Below are 23,372 nucleotides of genomic sequence, written 5' to 3'. Positions count from 1 at the left end.
CATAATGAAGAAGGACCATAAAAAAGGCTGGCTAACAGCATAAAACTCCATCCCCACCCGCTCTGTTGATCCCTAAGGAGTAGAATAGCAGACATCTTTGAATCAGCCAAATGGTTCTAGGCATGGGAGAGAGTGAGCAGCCACAAGGATTCACATTTTTTAGGTACCTTAACCCTAAATTTGTGTTCCCAATTAGTAATTTAAAAAAAAAGGAATAAAACCAAGATGAATTTGATCCTCCAGGGCAGTCATAGATCATTTAATTTAATGGAGGGCTGTGAATGACACAATAAATGAAAAAAAATAAAAACTTTACTTAATATAAAATAGTTAGCTAAGCAAACAGGCATTACAGGATAACCGTAGACTGCATTTATACTAAAAAGAAAAGGAGTACTTGTGGCACCTTAGAGACTAACCAATTTATTTGAGCATAAGCTTTCGTGAGCTACAGCTCACTTCATCGGATGAAGTGAGCTGTAGCTCACGAAAGCTTATGCTCAAATAAATTGGTTAGTCTCTAAGGTGCCACAAGTACTCCTTTTCTTTTTGCGAATACAGACTAACTCGGCTGTTACTCTGAAACCTGCATTTATACTGACACTCCAAGTAAAATGATGCATTTAGGGATGATCAGTCCCTAAATCTCCAACAGTGTCTTGATGAGTTTCAGAGTAACAGCCGTGTTAGTCTGTATTCGCAAAAAGAAAAGGAGTACTTGTGGCACCTTAGAGACTAACCAATTTATTTGAGCATAAGCTTTCATGAGCTACAGCTCACTTCATTGGATGCATACTGTGGAAAGTACAGAACATCTTTTTATACACACAAAGCATGAAAAAATGGGTGTTTACCACTACAAAAGGAAACACCTTTGTAAACACCCATTTTTTCATGCTTTGTGTGTATAAAAAGATCTTCTACACTTTCCACAGTATGCATCTGATGAAGTGAGCTGTAGCTCACGAAAGCTTATGCTCAAATAAATTGGTTAGTCTCTAAGGTGCCACAAGTACTCCTTTTCTTTTTAGTGTCTTGATGGAGGATGGGAGCACCTAATCTAAATTTAGCATGCTACTCTTTATAATAATTTATAATAATACCCTTAATTAATTAACATTAAATCCATCCTTTTTACCATTATTAAATATTTTCTATGTTCTCATTGGCTATTTAACATTATACATTAATTAGCATCCTTGTAAATAACATACCAATAATTATCAAATATTAACATTATATCTAAAACACTTGTAAAAGTCAATTAGGACCAAAATATGTTTACAACATGATCTGTGTTTATGCCCTAATTTATCTCCAACTTGCTTCAGAATGGTCTCACTTTACTTTACAGTACTACAATAATACATAAACATTTGTATTTTTAATACATCAGATTCCTAAAATACTTAAACTTAATTCAATAAGATTTGTCAAGCCTATTTTTAGGAAATAGATTTTTGGACCTTCTTACATTTCAACACATTTCTATATAAACATAAGCAAGCATAATCTCTCTTGGCTTTAGTATATAAGAACAGTCATACCGGGTCGGACCAATGGTCTGTGTAGCCCAATATCCTGTCTTCCAACAGTCGCCAATGCCAGGGGCTTCAGAGGCAATGAACAAAACAGGTAATCATCAAGTGATCCATCTCCTGTCATCCATTCACAGCATCTGGCAAACAGAGACTAGGGAACTTCTGAGCATAGTTTTGTATCTCTGCCCATCCTCGCTAATAGCCATTGATGGACCTATCCTCCATGAACTTATCTAGTTCTTTTTTTAAGAACTTATCTAGTTCTTCTTTTCTGTTGTAGTCTTGGCCTTCACAACATCCTCTGTCAAAGAGTTCCACAGTTTGACTCTGTGTTGTGTGAGGAAATACTTCCTTTTGTTTGTTTTAAACCTGCTGACTATTAATTTCATTTGGTGACTCCTAGTTCTTGTGTTATGAGAAGGAGTAAATAACACTTCCTTATCTATTGTCTCCACACCAGTCATGATTTTATAGACCTCTATCATATCCCCCTCAGTCGTCTCTTTTCCAAGCTGAAAAGTTCCAGTATTATTAATTTCTCCTGATAAGGAAGCTGTTCCGTCCCCTAATAATTTTTGTTTCCCTTTTCTGTATCTTTTCAAATTCCGATATATCTTTTTTTGAGATGGGACGATGAGATCTGCATACGGTATTCAAGATATGGGTGCACCATGGATTTATATAGAGCCAATATGATATTTTTTGTCGTATTATCTATCCCTTTCCTAATGATTTTCAACATTCTGTTAGCTTCTTTGACTGCCACTTTTTAAAGGATGCCTTTTTGCATCAAACTGCTTCCTTTACTTTGCTGCTTAGCCACGGTGGCACTTTTTTGGTCCTCTTACCATGCTTTTTGTTTTTTTTTAATTTGGTATATACATTTAAGTTGAGCCTCTATTATGTATGGTGTCTTTAAAAAAATTTCCATTCAGCTTGCAGGGATTTCACTTTTGGCACTGTGCCTTTTAATTTCTGTTTAACTAACTCACTCATTTTTATGTAGGTTTCAGAGTAACAGCCGTGTTAGTCTGTATTTGCAAAAAGAAAAGGAGTACTTGTGGCACCTTAGAGACTAACCAATTTATTTGAGCATGAGCTTTCGTGAGCTACAGCTCACTTCATTGGATGCATACCGTGAAAACTGCAGCAGACATTATATACACACAGAGATCATGAAACAATACCTCCTCCCACCCCACTGTCCTGCTGGTAATAGCTTATCTAAAGTGATCATCAAGTTGGGCCATTTCCAGCACAAATCCAATTCTACTGTGGTGGGCTGCTTTGGTCTTTCTCTCCCGCCCACACAGGGATGTTAAATTTTATTATGTAATGGTCACTATTACCAAGGGTTCATCTATATTCACCTCTTGGACCAGATCCAGTGCTCCTCTTAGGACTAAATCAAGAATTGCCTTGTGGGTTCCAGGACTAGTTGCTCCACAAAACAGTCATTTCAGGTGTCAAGAATGAACTGAATCGGACTCTTTTTCATTTGACTTTTTCTCATCGTATCCTACTTGTATTTTATCATCTTCCATCCTCTCCTCCTTACTAGGATATAGAGAATCTCCATTAATAGATCCTCCCGTAACAGATGTCTCTGTCTGAACCGCGTGCTCCTCCATACCTGCCGGCTTTCCCCCAGCCCTTAGTTTAAAAACTGCTCTATGATCTTTTAAATTTTATGTGTCAGCAACCCAGTTCCATTTTGGTTTAGGAAGAGCCTATTCTTCCTGTATAGACTCTCCCTTTCCCAAAAGGTTCCCAAGACCCTAATAAATCTAAACCCCTCCTCCTTACACCATCATCTCATCCATGCATTGAGACCCTGCAGTTCTGCCCGTCTATCTGGCACTGCCAGTGGAACTGGAAGCATTTCAGAGAATGCTACCATGGAAGTCCTGGACTTCAATCTCTTACATAACAGCCTAAATTTGACCTCCAGGACTTCCTTCCTATACTTCCCTATGTTATGGACACTTACATGTACCACAACCACCGGTTTCTGCCCAGCACTACACATAAGTCTGTCTAGATGTCTTGAGAGATTCACAGCTATTGCACCTGGCAGGTAAATCACCATGCCAAGTCTGCCAATCCATGCAGATGGCAATTTTCTGCTGTATCCTGGACAAACTTTATTGAATTAAGTTTAAGTATTTTAGGAGCTCAATGAATTAAAAATGTAAATGTTTATGTGCTAATGTGGGATTGAATGGAACTTCTTTAGGACGAAGACTGGAATCTCTATAAACTTCAGAAACTATGTAGGACAATGCATGGAAAGTGAGTTCCTGAAAGTATTCAGGAGTAAGAAAATGCAAATTCTCATCTATGAAGCCAGCCTTTTAAAGCTATGTTGTGGGCACAGAATATGATTACTTGCTCCTGGAAACTCCAGTTCAAAGACCTCTGAACTATATCGAGGCTGCTCCATCAAATTTTCATGTAGGCTTATTCTGAGCTGAGGCTGTTATGGACTTGTGACCACAGAAGAGACCCCTTTATGGGGTTTTAAGGATTAATCACCTACCAGAACCCATGTTGTTGTTACGGTGATCTCTGATAAGCTGATAATGAACATTTATGCAGATTCTTGTTTAATGTTTTCGCTGTATTGCTTTTACCTTAAGAATAAAATAGGCTTTCTTAGAAGGAGCTATGTGGTAACTTATAACTGTAGCAATTACATGGCGTACCATCTCTGAGGAGAGAAGTGAAGCAGGTCTGCTTAGACAGACTGCCTTTTTTGCTGGGAATGATGCAGTGAAGGCAGGGAACTGGTCAGCCTATCAAGAGGGAGAGAGACACAGGTGTCCACCCAAGAAAGGCAATGTCTGGGGAGCCAGAAGCCTGACAGTGGGTGCCCTTGCTGGACATAGAGGGGAGATTTGCTTTGAACTGTGGCACATACGAGCTAGTTGCCAAAAGAGGCAGCCCCCATCAGAATCTAGAGAGAGCACCCTGTTAAGAATCTCAGCACTATCCTCCACTTTCCAGCATCTGGGAAAGAGTACTGGGTATCTCACCAGGGCACTGCCTATGGGCTTTATTGGTGTCACCCTCTCAATCCCTGATCTTTCATACCTACCAAAGTAATGGCTAGTAGGTGTATGCCTCTGGCAAGGAGAGGTCTAGTAAATTTTGCAAGCCCTGTATTTCTATTTCTTTATATGTGCAGATGCAAAACATCTTCCAGAACTTTTTTCTGCAAAAAAGTTTCCCTTTGTGCTAGAAGCATACAAAACATACCAAAATCCAGATAGAACTAAACAGAACTGAAAGTATTATGTCCTGTAAAGTAGATCTTATAAATCATAATGTATAAGATATGCAACATTAGTATTTTCACTACAGCCTAATCCAGCCAGTCACTTAAGCTTGTGATTAAGTGCCTTGCTGGATGGGCCTTAAGGTGGTGGATGCTAGAGAAATCCCAGTTGATAATTAACTCCTTTCTCTCAATCATCAGAATCAAAGTTGTCCAAGGCTAGAGAAAACTGGGGAGACATTTCCACAAAAGAAATGCACTTTAAAATGGCTTATTGTATTTGTGTGTTTTTCCTTTCTTTTTGTTCTGGACTCAATCAGTAAATCTCTATATCCTACAACTCACTTTTCCTGACTGATATCCTTGTCAGATAAAAGAAATATTGAATCAAATATAATAAATATTAGCAGCTTTCAAATTTGCCTTTCACCTAACTGGCAGCATATTCATAAGGCTTTCTAAGATGCTGTAGGGGATTTGTTCATTAAAGTCCAACTGGCTAGCAAACAGCACACTACCAGTTCTGCCAATACAACAGTTGTGATATCGAGCCTCCATTGTGGTCCATACAGACTGTCTCCCCAGTAAGGGATATGTATGACTTCAAAGACACTTTATAAGAATGTCAGTCTCTAAAATTTTACCTGTGGCTTTCTTTCTCCCTTTGGAAAAAATAATGAAAGGCATATTTAATGTATGATATAATTTCTCTGACTTTTTAATATCAATATTCTCCCAAAAGTAATGAAGATTATTAATATATTTTAGCTAGCATTACTTTAAATCCTTGACTAAATCAAGGTTTGTATTTTACTGGGTCACCACTCCCAGTTGCCATCAATTCCAAATCTTTTCTATATGTTTCACACTCTTGTGCTGGCATCAAATAACTGTTGTCATTCTTAACTAGGAGACAAAGGTCCCATCAATGTCTTTCACTTATCCATTGGCTGGCTAGCTTAATCATAAAGTGCCCATATTTCATGTGGTCATATTTAGTGTAGACCTATTATTGCATGGAGTATTTTATTGTGAAACTTATTGGCAAATTTATCCCCAGGAAGCATAGTCTCTGAGCTGGTGCTAATATTTTTAAATATAGGAAGAATAGATCTTTCTACTTGCAACCCTCAATAGCTATTTAAAACTATTATTATTATTATCGCTAGATCCTGTTTAATCTACCACTGATCTAACTATGAATTGACATTACAGACTCACAGCTCCGGTTATATTATAATTTGAAGGTAATATAGCTTCTTGGTCCCAACACCAAAGGAATCTATTGATGTTAACACCGTGACATTCAATTTCTTATTAGAATGATTTTTGTGGTAAAAATTAAAATATTAACATGTAGATGCATGTTGTCAAGGTTCCTCCCCCACTCTGAACTCTAGGGTACAGATGTGGGGACCTGCATGAAAAACCTCCGAAGCTTATCTTTACCAGCTTAGGTCAAAACTTCCCCAAGGTACAAAATATTCCACCTGTTGTCCTTGGATTGGCCGCTACCACCACCAAACTAATACTGGTTACTGGGGAAGAGCTGTTTGGACGCATCTTTCCCCCCAAAATACTTCCCAAAACCTTGCACCCCACTTCCTGGACAAGGTTTGGTAAAAAGCCTCACCAATTTGCCTAGGTGACTACAGACCCAGAGCCTTGGATCTTAAGAACAATCCTCCCAACACTTGCACCCCCCCTTTCCTGGGAAATGTTGGATAAAAAGCCTCACCAATTTGCATAGGTGACCACAGACCCAAACCCTTGGATCTGAGAACAATGAAAAAGCACCCAGTTTTCGTACAAGAAGACTTTTAATAAAAATAGAAGTAAATAGAAGTAAAGAAATCCCCCCTGTAAAATCAGGATGGTAGATACCTTACAGGGTAATTAGATTAAAAAAACATAGAGAACCCCTCTAGGCAAAACCTTAAGTTACAAAAAAGATACACAGACAGAAATAGTTATTCTATTCAGCACAATTCTTTTCTCAGCCATTTAAAGAAATCATAATCTAACACATACCTAGCTAGATTACTTACTAAAAGTTCTAAGACTCCATTCCTGGTCTATCCCCGGCACAAACCAGCATATAGACAGACACACAGACCCTTTGTTTCTCTCCCTCCTCCCAGCTTTTGAAAGTATCTTGTCTCCTCATTGGTCATTTTGGTCAGGTGCCAGCGAGGTTACCTTTAGCTTCTTAACCCTTTACAGGTGAGAGGAGCTTTGCCCTGTCCAGGAGGGATTTCAAAGGGGTTTACCCTTCCCTTTATATTTATGACACATGTCTAGTTTTGTGTTTATGGAGATGCACAGAAAAATTCTGATTCATGAGGCTGAGGAATGAAGTATTTATCCCCTGCTTTCTCTTATTTTCTACCTCTAATAGAGATACTTTGCTTCCTTAACAAGCCTGTCCAGCATTTACTGAATTTGGAATTCAAATATCCTTCAGGGTGTTTGTATCTTCCCTATTTGATGTCATTATTTTTTGTTGGTGCTTTCTTTTTCTTTTAATTTTCTTTTAATTTAATTTTATTTTAATTAGCTTGGATTTGGAGCTCTTTAAATAATGTACTGGATTTTGTTTGATTTCCAAACAATGGCAAAAACATTGTCCTTATGGTTATGCAATATTGCTATGGGTAGTAATTGAATGACGTTTGAAATTCCTCAAGTGAGCCATACACTATTTATTCAGAGATTCTAGCCAGCCTTTCCTTTTTGCTGTTTCCTAGAGAACAGGCTTATTTCCATTAGAAGGCTAATTGGTTTTAAGGACAGTCTTGTCAGGGCCATTTGCTTCTATCATATAACTCAGCATCATTTTTTTTCTGTGTGAAAGGATCAGCTAATATATAGTTCTTACCACAATAAGTATATCCAGTAACCAAGCAATGAAACACAACCTGTGTTTTTCCCTATTTCTATCCTTTTTGTGCAGCTGGAGTGAAATCCAGGATTTTCCACAGGTTTTACAGGTTTATGGTCTAGGATGAGGATAGATTACACAAATGTGACACTTGGGCGGCAGGCTCTGTTTTGAACTTGAAAGGTTGTATGTTTTTTACTGACAAACTAAGGGCCAGATTACACCACCCTTAGTCACGTTTAATCAGTAGAGCCACTTGTAGTGTAAGTCACTACTCAGTGTGAGTCTGGCGAAGTCCATCCATTAGTCTTTTTCTTCTGAAGTTAATGTCAAATACATAACAATGTGCTGTTAAATTGTAACAGTCACCCTAAGGAACACTTTTCTTACACTGAGTCATTTGGCTTTTCTAATTATTTTCTAATTCTGCGTCAAATACAAAGCTATTTGGTTTGTTTTTTCAGGTTTATTATTGTGTATTTTATAATAGATTTTATACATTCTAGTCTTATAATATCAAGCAAATTTTAGTTCTTGTCTTGGAACTGGAATGTTGGAACTGTTTACAACTTTTCTACATCTATGTAAATAAGTGTGTATTCTAAATTTCTCTACAGATACAAAAATTATGTTACATCATGTTACTTTTTATTGTACACTGTGTATCCTGATACACTTGAGAAAGCAACATGCAGTGATGAATGACTTATTTATAATTAACTTATTATAATATCAATTAATTTAAAAAAAACCTTATTTTGTATGAAATGAAGGATCCTGGAACTATTTGGAATAGTTTGCATGTTTTAATAATCATCACTATGGATACGTGGAAATGTCCTTATGCAGTATTAATCATTATTTTTAATATTTATTTATCATTATTATATTAGTTATTGCTGACCGTGCCCGCAATTTTGCAGTTGAATCTGCATGGGCAGATGCTGAATCTGCATGGGCAGCCTCCACAGAGCTCTACTGGTCAGTGAGAAAGTACATTGGCACATGGGACTACTTGCATAGAGTCAATTGCAGAATTTAGGCCAATGCACTCAGCACTGTGCAAGATCAAAAGATAAAATCAGTCTCTGGTGTTAAGAGATTACAGTGTAAAAGATGGACAGGATGTACCAGACTTCTAAAAACAAACAAACAGAAAATCCCACCAGAATTCAGCAATCATGTATTCCACGTCGGAGCTTTTGGATGCTGAGTTCTTTTTAAAATCTATCTCCAAAAAGATACGAGAGAATAACTTGGATGTTTTTATATATTTTAATGGATTATAATCATTATGAATTCTCTGTTTTTGCACAAATGAGATATAGTTTCATCACAAATAGTTGCCATAGGTCCTTACTATTTTTTTTAATCAGAGCTTTCAATTTCAGTCTTTACTGAAGTCTTGTTGTGTATTATCTCTTTAACATGCGGCAAATTTAATCTGTGTTTACTTGGATGCTGTGATCTTTCAGTTCTGATGGCATTGAACCAGAATTATGCATACATTTTGTCTACTCCTGTCATAAATATAAAGGGAAGGGTAACCACCTTTCTGTATACTGAACTATAAAATCCCTCCTGGCTGGAGGCAAAACCCTTTCACCTGTAAAGGGTTAAGAAGCTAAGATAACCTGGTTGGCACCTGACCAAAGTGACCAATGAGGAGACAAGATACTTTCAAAGATGTGGGGGGCAAAGGGTTCTCTCTGTCTGTGTGATGCTTTTGCCGGTAACAGATCAGGAATGCTCTTCAGAACTCCTGTAAAAAGTTAGTAAGCAATCTAGCTAGAAATGCGTTAGATTTCCTTTTGTTAAATGGCTGGTAAAATAGGTTGTGCTGAATGGAATGTATATTCCTGTTTTTGTGTCTTTTTGTAACTTAAGGTTTTGCCCAGAGGGATTCTCTATGTTTTTGAATCTGATTACCCTGTAAGGTATTTACCATCCTGATTTTACAGAGGTGATTCTTTTACTTTTTCTTTAATTAAAATTCTTCTTTTAAGAACCTGATTGCTTTTTCATTGTTGTTAAGATCCAAGGGTTTGGGTCTGTGTTCACCTATGCAAACTGGTGAGGATTTTTATCAAGCCTTCCCCAGGAAAGCGGGTGTAGAGTTTGAGGGGATATTTTGGTAGGAAGACGTCTCCAAGTGGGCTCTTTCTCTGTTCTTTGTTTAACATGCTTGGTGGTTGCAGCATAGGATTCAAGGACAAGGCAAAGTTTGTACCTTGTGGAAGTTTTTAACCTAAGCTGGTAAGAATAAGCTTAGGGGGCCTTTCATGCAGGTCCCCACATCTGTACCCTAAAGTTCAGAGTGGGGAAGGAACCTTGACAACTCCAGACTGGATTATTGTGATGTACTCTTTGTGGAGTTACACTTGAAGATTACTACTGAGAAACTGCATCTAGTGTAGAATGCAGTGGAACACCTGCACGCAGGAGTCCATTTGCAGAAAGCACACAAAACCTCAGCTTCACAGTTTGCACCAGTGTCCAGCTCATTTCTGGGTGTAACTCAAGGTGTAGCTTTTCACCTATAAAGCTTCAATATGGCTTGGGACTTTGCTGCATGAGAAATTACATCTATCTTCTGGTTATACTGTGACAGTTGAAACCTGTGGACTTGCACGAGCTCGTAGTCCAATGATTTAAAGTGGAGGAGGTTGTGGGCAATGTTTTTTTCAGTCATGGGCCCTTTACTCTGGATCTTACTTCCCCACAGATAAGATCCCAGATATATCAACTTCCTGAATATCCTGAAAGGCCTACCTATGCATTAAATAGGGCTATCAAGCAATTAAAAAATAATTGTTATTAATTGCATGATTAATTGCACTGTTAATGAAAAACAGAATACCATTTATTTAAATATTTTGGATGTTTTCTTCATTTTCAGATATATTGATTTCAGTTACTACACAGAATACGAAGTGTACAGTGCTCACCTTATATTATTTTTGATTACAAATTTTTGCATAGTAAAAAACAAAATAAATAGTATTTTTTCAATTTACCTAATACAAATAATGTACTGCAATCTCTTTATCAGGAAAGTTGAACTTACAAACGTAAATTATGTGCAAAAAATAACTGCATTCAAAAATAAAACAATGTAAAACTTTAGAGCCTATAAGTCCACTCCATCCTACTTCTTGTTCAGTTAATCACTCAGACAAACAAGTTTGTTTACATTTGCAGGGGATAACGCTGCCTGCTTCTTGTTTACAATATCACCTGAAAGTGAGAACAGGCGTTCACATGGCACTGTTGTAGCTGGTGTTGCAAGATAATTATGTGCCAGGTGCTCTAAAGATTCATATGTCCCTTCATGCTTCAACCACTGTTCTAGACTCCTAGAGGACATGTGTCTATGCTGATAATGGGTTCTGCTCGATAACCATCTAAAGCAGTGTGGACCAACATATATTTATTTTCATCATCTGATGCCACCAGCAAAAGGTTGATTTTCTTTTTGGGGGGTTCAGTTCTAAAGTTTCCTCATTGGAGTGCTGCTCTTTTAAGACTTCTGAAAGCATGCTCCACACTTCGTCCCTCTCAGATTTTGGAAGGTACTTCTGATTCTTAAACCGTGGGTTGAGTGCTGTAGTTATCTTTAGAAATCTCACATTGGTACCTTCTTTTGTCAGATCTGAAGTGAAAGTATTCTTAAAATGAACATGTGCTGGATCATCAGTCGAGATTGCTATAATATGAAATATATGGCAGAATTTGTATAAAACAAGGCAGAAGAGATACAATTCTCCCCCAAGGAGTTCAGTCACAAATTTAATTAACACATTATTTTTTTAATGAGTGTCATCAGCATGGAAGCATGTCCTCTGGAATCGTGGCCGAAACCTGAAGGGGCATTCAAATGTTTAGTATATCTGGCAGGTAAATATCTTGCAATGCCGGCTACAAAAGTGCCATGCAAACATGTGTTCTCACTTTTAGGTGACATTGTAAATAAGAAGCGGGCAGCATTACGTCCTGTAAATGTAAACAAATTTCTTTGTCTTAGTGATTGGCTGAACAAGAAGTAGGGCTGAGTGGATTTGTAGGCTCTAAAGTTTTACATATTTTTTGGTTTTGAGTGCAATTAAATAACAAAAAAAATTACTTGTGTAAGTTGCACTTTCACTATAAAGTGATTGTACTTCAGTACTTGTGAGAGATAAATTGAAAAATGCTATTTCTTTGTTTATCATTTTACAGTGCAAATATTTGTAATAAAAATAGTAATATAAAGTGAGCACTGTACCCTTTGTATTCTGTGTTGTAATTGAAATCAGTATATTTGAAAATGTAGAAAAATAGCCACAAATATTTAATAAATTGCAGTTGGTATTTTATTGTTTAACAGTGTGATTAAAAGTGTGATTAATTTTTTAATTGCTATTAATTTTTTAAGTTAACTGCGATTAATCGACAGCCCTAGTATTAAGGCTTTCTTCCTGAGGGATTAGTGGCAGGTGCTTGGTTATTGTTGGATTGTTCTTTTTTTGTTTCTGTTTAAGAGGACAGAGTTGGATTCTTCTGTAGACTTTGAGTAAACAATTATTGGTTTCAATTACTGTACATGCGCTAAGAATATATATTGATTCAAGCACTTTACAGCTCTTCATACAAATACATTTATGTATCACCCCTCTTTTTCCACAATACTGTACCCTTGCTCCAAAGTGTCATTTAAGTTGATTATGGCATTGACATACCTCCTTCAAATGTGTGTGAGATTTTACCTGTCTGGGAATACTGTTTAATTCTGAATCCCACGGACCAGGTCTTTTCTCACCTTGGAACCCACTCATGCATGAAGAGTGTAGCACAAATAGCATTAGCTGTCTTGGTGTCATCTTCCCCTTTGGAGTGAAGAAGATCCTGGAGTTGCTCAAGCCCTGGTCCTCTACCCTGACTTCTTGTATAACGCTTAGCAGGTAAGACTAAAAGAAAAGGAGGACTTGTGGCACCTTAGAGACTAACCAATTTATTTGAGCATAAGCTTTCGTGAGCTACAGCTCACTTCATCGGAGCTGTAGCTCACGAAAGCTTATGCTCAAATAAATTGGTTAGTCTCTAAGGTGCCACAAGTACTCCTTTTCTTTTTGCGAATACAGACTAACACGGCTGTTACTCTAAAAGCCGATAAGACCAGTAGTCACACTTCTAATTCAGTTGTATCCCTCTGGTCACCGAGTTTCATCTCCTTTCCCGCCTCGCTCTTTGTTCTCATTGCTCGGACTCACAATCACACACTCTCTCTTGCTCTCTCTCTCATATGATTCCAGCTTGTGGTAGGGTGTGTGGGGTAGCAGATGCATGTCACTGTTGGGTTGGTGGATTCAGCCATTGACAGATTTGCCAGGGATTGTGGCTGGTTGTACTGGCCCAGTAACTCCTTCTAGCTCCGACTGGCTGTCCAGATTTGATTTTTTGGGTTAATCCATCATTTGGGTCCTATTGGTTCTTTTTTCTCTCTTGATAGGTTCTCTGTTCAGGGATTCCAGGCAATCAGTTTACTTTCATTTGCCCAGTTGTTGATATTGGAGCTGTTTAGTGTTTGCTTTCAACCCACAGAATTATTGGGAGCTACATTTACAATTTAAGCTGTAAAGACTTTGGGGGCAGGAAATCCACCTTTATCTACCGTGCACACTGATGGTGCTATATATAATAGTAATAACAATGTCATTAATAAAAGAGAATCTTCAGTGATATGGCAAAGTCATTACACAAAAGTACTTATAAACAGTATCACACTCACTCTCTTCTCATTCAAATACTTTCACCCAAACACTTCCACTCACCTAGAAGTTATGTATGTAGGGCACCAAACATATGTCTCCTAACACTAGATACACATTGCTAGGTACATGCAAGAGATAGTGGATATAATTCACAGATGAAATGAAAATTTCTCCCAATTGGAAATAGAACATTCTTGAAAATAGTTAAATTGAGCAAATTTTGTTTTTTTAATGAAGACATGCCACCACTTGCAATGTCATATAATAAACTGAAAAGCTAGCTCCCCAAGAAGAAGCTAGGTAAGTGCTGGCATAATTCCTGTAAATGGGAAGCAAATGGTGACAGATTAAGGAGGTGTTTGTAGATTCCATGTTATGGTAGGTTGGACAGGCTGACAAGAAGAACATTATTTTTTGATGAGTTTTGACATGATTCTACGTATAGCAAGGGGATGTTTTTACTGTGGGGTGCCGAATTTTAATAGAAAAAACTATATTCATGACACAAGTTTTGTAATACATGTCAAGTACAGTGAAGTGAACTATAATTAACATAATTTTATTGGCATTGTAAAAGTAAAGCAGATAGTTTATAAAGAACAAGAGCCACTCTCTCTTTCTGGTGTGCTTTTTCCCACCCTGCAATAGATCAGGCAGACAAAGGATGAAGGTAATTTTCCTCCCCTGAGAAATTCATAGGAGACACTGGGGCACTGTAGAATATATGAGAAAGCAAGAAGATATAATATACATTATACATTATACATACATTTATATATATATATATATATATATATATATATGTATATATATAGAACATTATATAGTTCTCTTACACTTTTCTTCTGTACAATACAATACACATTCATCTTATCTCTCTTAATTGGAAGAGAGCATACACATCACAGTCACACCAGGGGTCAGGTCAAAACCAAAGAAGAGTTGTTCAGTTAGAGAAATCCCTTACATTTTAGAAATATTTTTGACCAAAGAGAAATTATATATATATATATATAATTTCTCTTTTGAAAAAATATGTCTTCCAAAATGTAAGAGATTTCTCTAACCCAACAACTCTTCTTTGGTTTTGACCTGACCCCTGGTGTGACTGTGATGTGTGTGCTCTCTTCCAATTAAGAGAGATAAGATGAATGTGTATTGTACAGAAGGAAAGTGCAAGAGAACTATATGTGTTGCTGATGAAAGGCAAGAATGAAGTGTTCTTGAGGATTGAGAGGTACTATAGGAGGTAATTGAATGGCAATCTGCCTTCTTGCTTTAATTCAGTTAACTTGGAGGAAAAGTGGGTGGAAAATGTGTGAAGTTTTCCTCAAGAGCTGCTTTTTTTCCTGTTTTCCCCTTTCTTGTAGGATCAGTGTTGGTGAAAATGTTCCACTGGATTTCTTGTTTTTCTTCTTGTTGAATCAATGCTGATGCTCATTGACCTGCCCTCTTAACTATTCTCAAATCCCATAGTATCTCTGGCCTTTAGCAAAAACAAAACATCTAATGGTTGTATTGAAAAAAAAAAAGAAATACTGTTTTAAAAACTAAAGTTGTTGAGTGTATTTTCATAATGTATGTTGCACTGAGGGTGGGTTTTCTGTTGTTGATGGGGTTAGATAGGGAATGTGTATTATGGAGGGAGGCTTTGTTGTTGTTTTTTTAAAGTGAATGAGCATATAAGATTGTGCTGCTCACTTCCCCCATGTTTACATTATATCTTAGTTTCATCATGAATGTATTGTATCTACTCTGAGAACTGGCACATCTTCTCCTTCCTTATTCTAATTCCAGAACTCTTTGGATGTTTTAGTAGCCCTCTAGTGTCAAGCAGTTGCTCAGAAAAGGTCTGATCCAAAGCCAGTTGAAATCAATGGGAGTCTCTCCATTGACTTCAGCAGTTTTTGGATCTTGACCTAAGGGCCTATGCATCATCTAAATCCTACTTAAACCATAAGTGGTACATAGGCTTTATGCTGGCCATCTATTTGTAGCTAAATTTCACTATAAGGGAAGGAGGTTTCACCGCCAGCCCTAAGGTCTAGTATCAGAGACTTGGCTGCCATGAAGAATTGAGGACCCAAACCTAATCACTGGAACAGCAGCATAATCAGCCCTGTAGTGATGGGGCAGAGTATAAGTGCATCCCTTTGAGCTCTGTGGCTGGACCAAGGGAAAGCATAATAAGCAGCAGTGCGATCTCACGCCTGTCAGTTGGTGGGTCATGAAGTGGGTCCTTTGAAGGTGTGGTGGATTAAAGAGAACTTGTGGAATTTCACAAGATGTTCTGATAAACTGCTAAGATAAGGATGTGGGTATGGGGAGAAATGTTCTTTTTTAAGCAATTGTTCAAATTCGCACACTACTGAAATACAGTGAACAGAAAAAGTCCTTTCTATACCAAATGGTGTGTATGGTTTTCTGTGGAAGAGCCATATACTGTAAACCAAAATATGTCAGGATTCACTTAATACCTGCTCAATGGAAAAAGGAAAGCCATATCTATAACTGTTAAGTTAAAAAAAACACTTCTTATATTTTACATTTTTTACTTTTTACAGACCTAGGGTTGAAATCCAGGTACCACTGAAGTGAATGGGAGTTTTGCCATTACCTTCAGAGGGACCAGGATTTTACCCTGGTGCTGATCACTGCAATAAAGCAAAGACACATTATCAGTGATTAAGGAAATAGCTAATTTTTGCTAATTGCCGTGTGTTTTGAAGGTCCTAATGATGACAAGAATTTTTGAGCCATGTCCTCGTGGCAGGAAGTGTATCAGAAAAACAGGGTCAAATTTTTCACTCACTTTTATCTCTGTAAATCTGGATTGATGACTCCATTTAAATTGCTAGAGTCACTTATGATTTTCACTAGTGTACTGTCACAGAGATCAGATTTTGGGGAAGTTTTTTGCTGAAAATTGGCATTATTGATCCTATTGTTGGTAGCAGCAATTTTGATGTAAAATGATATTATTTTTGGCACCAGTGGTAGACAATACAGTTCAGTAAATGGTATCTACTCTTGCACTGGTTTAATAGTGAGTATCTGCACTTTAAGAATGTTTATTGTTGGTCCAATGAAATAAATCTAACTGGTTAACCTATATTTCAGCAAGATTGCAATTGGTTTAACTGTACCACCTCTGAGTAAAATGTCCACTGCCAGCAGTAGGGGACAAAATAAACTTGTTTAGTGAAACTGATTATTTTCAAAAACATTTTGCAGTTCATAGAGGGTGAGGAATGCTTCTCAGTATGTGCATGTTCATACTCATGCACTAAAGAAAATGGGTGCAGCAATTTTTTAAAAACATATTCTAAAAGAGAGACTACTTGCTATGATTATAGTGAGGAGTTTTCAGAGGAAACAGGGGGTTAATGGGACTTGTCGATGTTCATCTCCTCTGAAAATCATGTAGCTTATTTGAGTGCCTAAATTTAAACACTCAGATTTAAAAATATTGCCCCATGTCACTTGCCAAAGGCTACATTTTACTGTTTATGAAATAATAATTTTCCTTTAATTACCACACAGGGATATTGTGAGAATAACTTAGTTAATGTTAAAGCCTCAGTTCAGGAAATCATCCCTATTCAAGACAGCCCTTAGCTTGTCCTTAAGTCCCAGTAAAGTCAAAATTAAAGTTAAGTATATGCTTAAGTGCCTTCCTAAATTGGGGTTGAAAAAACTACTTTGAAGACTAAAAGTGCCACTGTAAACCACCATCAACCTCAGCCTGAACCAGTCCACACAAGAGATTCACTTCCTGGACACTATGGTGCTAATAAGCGATGATAACATAAACATCACCGTATACCGGAAACCTACTGACCGCTGTTCCTACCTGCATGCCTCCAGCTTTCATCCAGACCACACCACACGATCCATTGTCTACAGCCAAGCTCTACAATACAACCGCATTTGCTCCAACCCCTCAGACGGAGACAAAGACCTACAAGATCTCTATCAAGCATTCTTACAACTACAATACCCACCTGCTGAAGTGAAGAAACAGATTGACAGAGCCAGAAGAGTACCCAGAAGTCACCTACTACAGGACAAGCCCAACAAATAAAATAACAGAACGCCACTAGCCATCACCTTCAGCCCCCATCTAAAACCTCTCCAACGCATCATCAAGGATCTACAACCTATCCTGAAGGACAACCCATCACTCTCACAGATCTTGGGAGACAGGCCAGTCCTTGCTTACAGACAGCCCCCCCAAGCTGAAGCAAATACTCACCAGCAACCACACAACACACAACAGAACCACTAACCCAAGAACCTATCCTTGCAACAAAGCCCGTTGCCAACTGTGTCCACATATCTATTCAGGGGACACCATCATAGGGCCTAATCACATCAGCCACACTACCAGAGGCTTGTTCACCTGCACATTTACCAATGTGATATATGCCATCATGTGCCAGCAATGCCCCTCTGCCATGTACATTGGTCAAACTGGACATTCTCTACATAAAAGAATAAATGGACACAAATCAGACGTCAAGAATTATAACATTCAAAAACCAGTTGGAGAACACTTCAATCTCTCCAGTCACTTGATTACAGACCTAAAAGTGGCAATTCGTCAACAAAAAAATTTCAAAAACAGATTCCAACAAGAGACTGCTAATTTGGAATTAATTTGCAAACTGGATACCATTAACTTAGGCTTGAATAGAGACTGGGAGTGGATGGGTCATTATACAAAGTAAAGCTATTTCCCCATGTTTATTCACCCCCCCCCCCGAACTGTTCCTCAGACATTCTTGTCAACTGCTGGAAATGGCCCTCCTTGATTATCACTACAAAAGGTTTTCTTCCCCCCCCCCTCCCCTGCTGGTAATAGCTCACCTTAAGTGATCACTCTGGTTACAGTGTGTACGGTAACACCCATTGTTTCATTTTCTCTATGTATATAAATCTCCCCACTGTATTTTCTACTGAATGCATCCGATGAAGTGAGCTGTAGCTCACGAAAGCTCATGCTCAAATAAATTTGTTAGTCTCTAAGGTATCACAAGTACTCCTTTTCTTTTTATAGATTCATTGTTTTTTTAGAGATGGGTTAGACATGTCAGTCCATCTTCCCTGCTGGTTCAAATTACCCATGTTGCACATTTACATTTGCTTTGCCCAGTCTCATTTGTATATCCATAGTGACAGGCCTTTCCCCACTTTCCTTAGATAATATTTCACAGTCTAATCATTCTCCCTGCCAGGAAATATCTCCAGGTTCGCAGTCTAAATAGTCCCTTTCTTAATTTGATCCCATTACTCCTATTTATGACTCTGTGCACCACTCTAAATAATGCCTCTCCCTTCCTGCTGTTTAGTCATCTTAATCAACTTCCAAACAAGCTATATGTTTTCTTAACCCCCTAGGGAGTGTGTCCATTTTTCTGGTAATGAAAATCCACAAATTGAACATTCCCTGTATGGCTGCATTAGAACTATGTATGAGAATACCTATTTACTGTAGAATGCACTGGCTATTTTTGCTGCCATATATGTGTAAACTCATGCCTAATTAACTGTCCACTATCACTCATACTATTTCAGCCATGTTTCTTTCCTGAGTTCTCCCTCCCATTGAATATTGTGTATCACATTTGTTTCCAAGTATATTAGGCTGCTTTTTTCCAAATTGGAACTCATTTTTGGAACTCATTTTATTTCTTTGAGTATTGATGAGTCAATTTCCTTGTCTTGAATAATATTTGTGTCTCCCTTTCAAATTTAGTATCATCTGAAAAATTAAATTACTCACCGTTTCCTTCCTATTTGAGATCCATTCTATGTCTGTTTTTCTAAGGTGCCTATCAGTGTGACATTTAAGTGCTGATCAATAATGAAGGTTTTAAGTAAGGCTGGACCTAGAGTAGTCAATGTTAAAAGATCAACATTTATCCACAGATACTGAAGATGGTGGTATCTTAAACACTCCTCTGTCCTGGTGCTTACAGAGAAATTGCATATATGTTGCTAATTATTGTTCCCCTTCCACTCATCTCCGGTTATCTGCCTCTGCTTTGTGATTGAAAGCTCCTCAGGATAAGGGACTGCCCCTTCTGGAATCTTTGTTTTGAAAGCACCTATAATATCCTAGGTGCTACACTTAATAACTAGTAATAATGATATTGCTAGAAATATTGAATTTGTAATCATGCCCTCTGATATCACTAAGCTCTATCACTAGACTCATCTCCTCAAAGTGATGTGTTGCTGTTTATCATTAGCCTTTGCTGACAGTGTTACTACCAGTTGTCAATGTATGTGACATTGTTCATAACTAAGTGAATTTGAATAAATTTTGAGGATGATTTTGTGAAACTGTTAAGTGTTTTTTAAATATCATTATTCCCTTGTGTACTGAACTATGTCACCTAACAGCCCTGATCTTAGTTCAGAGAAGATATTATGTAGTGTAACAGTTGATCCTGTCACTTGATTTAATTGTACGTATCAAGTAAATAAAAGGGGCAAATTAGTTAATATCTGCTTAAAAGTAGAATAAGAAGCTTTTTAGTGAAAAAAAAAGTGTTGGTCCTGAACTGCTAACTGCTAACTACTAACTACAGTCCAATAAATAGCTTATTAATCCCAATTTTTCATGAGATCTAAATTAAAAAGCCAACAGGATATTTTATTATTGGCATGATCAGCAGATTAAAACTGTTTGTTTTAACAGTAACCACTGTAAAAAATAAACACAGATGTCTGCATGCACACACACGCAAGAAAGTGATCTCATTTGGAAAAGTGACCTGAATTTCATTTATGACCTCCATGAAAATTACGCTTGCATGGAAAATATCAGTAGAGTAATGACAAGATGATTCTTTCATTCTTGAATGCTTTCACTGTAAGCTAAACATTGCAAACTGAATCTTACTGACTGTGGCAGGTCTCATTTACAGAGGTCCATCAAGCATAGCCAAAGTGCTTCTCTTCTCAGATTGGGATGACTAAATGGAATCTTTGGTAAAGGTTTAAGGGTGAGGTTTTCAAAAATGTTCAGCATTGGCCTATTTCTTCCCCCCATTGAAATCAGTAGGGTTCCACCGTCCACATCAGTGGGAGCAGAAGTAAACAATGCTGAGTGCTTTTAAACCTCCCTCCCTAAATGCCACTCTTTGTATCAAATCCTAGTTTCACTGGAGTTAATGGTGCAGGATTATAAAAATATGATGTAATTGGACAAAAAACCAACCAGTTGTAAATTGACTTAAGTAAGACCAGACACAACTCAAAATTTACAACTCTTTGGATTTTTGTCGAATTACATCATATTTTTATAAATATAAGAAAAAGTCATATTATGTGTAGTAGAATTTCTGAGGATGACAAATATCACCTCACTGATTACTTTCTTTTTTTTAAATTTTTCAGAAATTGAAAAATTTCAGGGTTCTGATGGGAAAAAGGAAGATGAAGAAAAGAAATACCTTGATGTCATCAGCAACAAAAACATAAAGCTGTCAGAAAGAGTACTGATCCCTGTCAAACAGTATCCCAAGGTACTGTAACTAATTTAATATAGTGTTAGTGTTTCACTGCAGAGAAGTGGACAAACCATATGCTTAATTATTTTGTTTCTTGACTTTAGAAACACTGTGCAGGCCTTCAGGATATTTAAAGTCAGATGACAGTTTCATTCTTGGATTTTGCTGTAATTAGGCAGTTTGGTCCAAACTGTAACTTGTGGCCTTATTCAAAAGCCATTGAAATCAAAGGAAGTCTTTACATTTGGATCAGGTTCTTAATCAGGGAAAAGTTTCATTGATTTGCCAAAGGAGTTTCTTCTTAGTAAAATCTGCAGTATTTGTCCTAGTTGTTGTATAAACTTAATGACCAAATTGAGAACAGAATATAATTTCACAGCAAGAATATAAAGGCATGGCCAATAATTGTGAAAAGTCAGCTCAAATGCACTTCAGCTTCTTCATTTGTTATACTAATTTAATGGAACAGTCATGGGATAAATACGGGCAGTGACTTTAACAATATACATGCCTTCCTGTAAAATTCATTCAGCTTTGGTCACAGCTTATTCTAATTTAGTAGTTTGGTCTCTTCCCCATTATATGTCATGATAAATGAAAATTTATGTCATGAAAGAGCCCACAATTACCTTACGTTCACCAGAAGTGTAGGTTCTTAAGCTGAAAATGCCTCTCCATAGCTCTGTATAATAAAGAGCCAAGACATGTTGTATTTTTACATAAAAGAAGAGAATGTGATTTTCTTTGTACAGACTTGTATTTTACATAAACAGTTGTTGTAACAGTATTCAACCTGAAATGGTAAACCTCTCAATTTGTCTCTAAAGCATTTTTTCTTGTTAATTTATTATCACATGGTATTTGGTTCACCATTAGCCTTGATTACACTCTCAGTTTTTTAGTTTTATACTTTCATCAGTAATAGTAATAAATTACAATGGGTAAAAAGCCTATCAACCAAAAGGAAAAGTGTAAAAAATTGAGATTCAATGATTCAAGATGACATTTACCTCCCGAATAGTGAATATAAAACTGAGATAATGTAATCATCCAAATGGTAAAGACCTTAGAAACGCACACAGTGATATAAAGAATTACTTTCTTGCTTCATAGCCTGAGATAGTTTGCCTAGATTTGTAACATTTTGTATAAATGCTGTAGGTGACCTGAAATTCTTAATAAGAATACTGTAATACTGTATCTTTATAAAAGCTTTTTCTGATAATCAAATTATTCAGAATACTGTTTAATGAGGATAGAAGAATAAAAGACAAACTATTTAATAGATAAATGCAATAATCTATTCAAATATAGTACCGGTGTCTGATTAAATTAACCTTCATTTGCTTTAATTAACTTGTTATGTTAATGAGAAATGTAAATTATAAAATATTTCTGGATGTTTTGAGCAGTCAAACAAATTATCTGTACTGTAGGTAAGGAATTTTTTTCATTAATATAAAATAGACTCTGAAATTTCTGTTATTGATTTCCTGCCAACATTGTCTTCAGCATGTATAGTTCTTAAATCTTCATGTATTTTGCGTCTATCTGTTATCTTCTTTCTAGAAACATAGAATTTGCCAGTTTGGATCAGACTATTGGTCAGTTTGATCCAGTGCCCTTTCTTTGGTAGTAACCATCATCAGTTACATTTGGGGAAGTGAAAATTTTCCAAATCGTTGCTAGCCAGTTCTGTAATGCTGTGCATAGAGATTAGCGGATATTTCTTCCTGACACCCAAACTAGAGCTCAGTCTACAAACTGAAACATTAGAATTGATTGCTTAGCAAGAATTTGGAATGCAATCCACAGCAGAAGCCAGGAAGTTTCAAGATTAGGAAGATTCAAGGATTCATTAAATAGGTCAAATATGTAAAAATAAAGTATTAATGAGTTATCATCAAACCAGAGCTAAGTTTGGCAGCCCAGGATTACCTTTTATAAATGTCTGTACTGCTTAAATAGTATGTTAACTCATCAGAGATTCCAACACTATGTTATTCTAGAAAACGTACAATGTGTAAATTGGGCAACAAGGGCATAATTTCGTTCATTTATCAGAGCCCTTCATTAGAGTGAAACCTACATTTCTGGGAAGATGGGAAAAGGATATGCCATACAAAAATGTAAATCAAATGGTAATATTATTTGGCCAGATAGATCTGCTTCTTCTATGTGCTGTATTCTACGAGAAAATTATTTTAGTGATCAGCAATCACTGATAAACTATTACAAACTTAAAATTCCTAATGAGCACTGTTGGAGGAGATCTGAAAAGAAGGGGGAAAGCTATACATGTCTGCTGGGTGTGCATGGGGGGCACAAAACTTTGGATCAAAACACCTGACCAGATTGTGGGGAAGAAAATACATTGAATGGTACCTAAATATGCCCCAGCTA

The 23,372-nt window shown here is 37.0% G+C and overlaps 1 protein-coding gene across 4 annotated transcripts in view; it reads left to right on the top strand.

Moving 5' to 3' along the window:
• Nucleotides 1-23,372, top strand: part of KHDRBS2 (KH RNA binding domain containing, signal transduction associated 2) — a 572,210-nt gene that overhangs the window by 111,261 nt on the left and 437,577 nt on the right. For 3 of the 4 annotated variants that reach the window (XM_073336333.1, XM_073336334.1, XM_073336332.1), the window contains exon 2: nt 20,857-20,984. The exons of the other annotated variant lie outside the window; for it this stretch is intronic. In XM_073336333.1, the coding sequence (XP_073192434.1) occupies nt 20,857-20,984 (128 nt within the window). The remainder of the gene's footprint in view (nt 1-20,856; nt 20,985-23,372) is intronic. 4 annotated transcript variants of the gene reach the window in all.

This window comes from Lepidochelys kempii, chromosome 3, assembly GCF_965140265.1.
Source record: "Lepidochelys kempii isolate rLepKem1 chromosome 3, rLepKem1.hap2, whole genome shotgun sequence".
Taxonomy (NCBI): Eukaryota; Metazoa; Chordata; order Testudines; family Cheloniidae; genus Lepidochelys; species Lepidochelys kempii.
The sequence above is the reverse complement of the archived record's forward strand: the minus strand, read 5'-3'. Positions and strand labels throughout refer to the sequence as shown.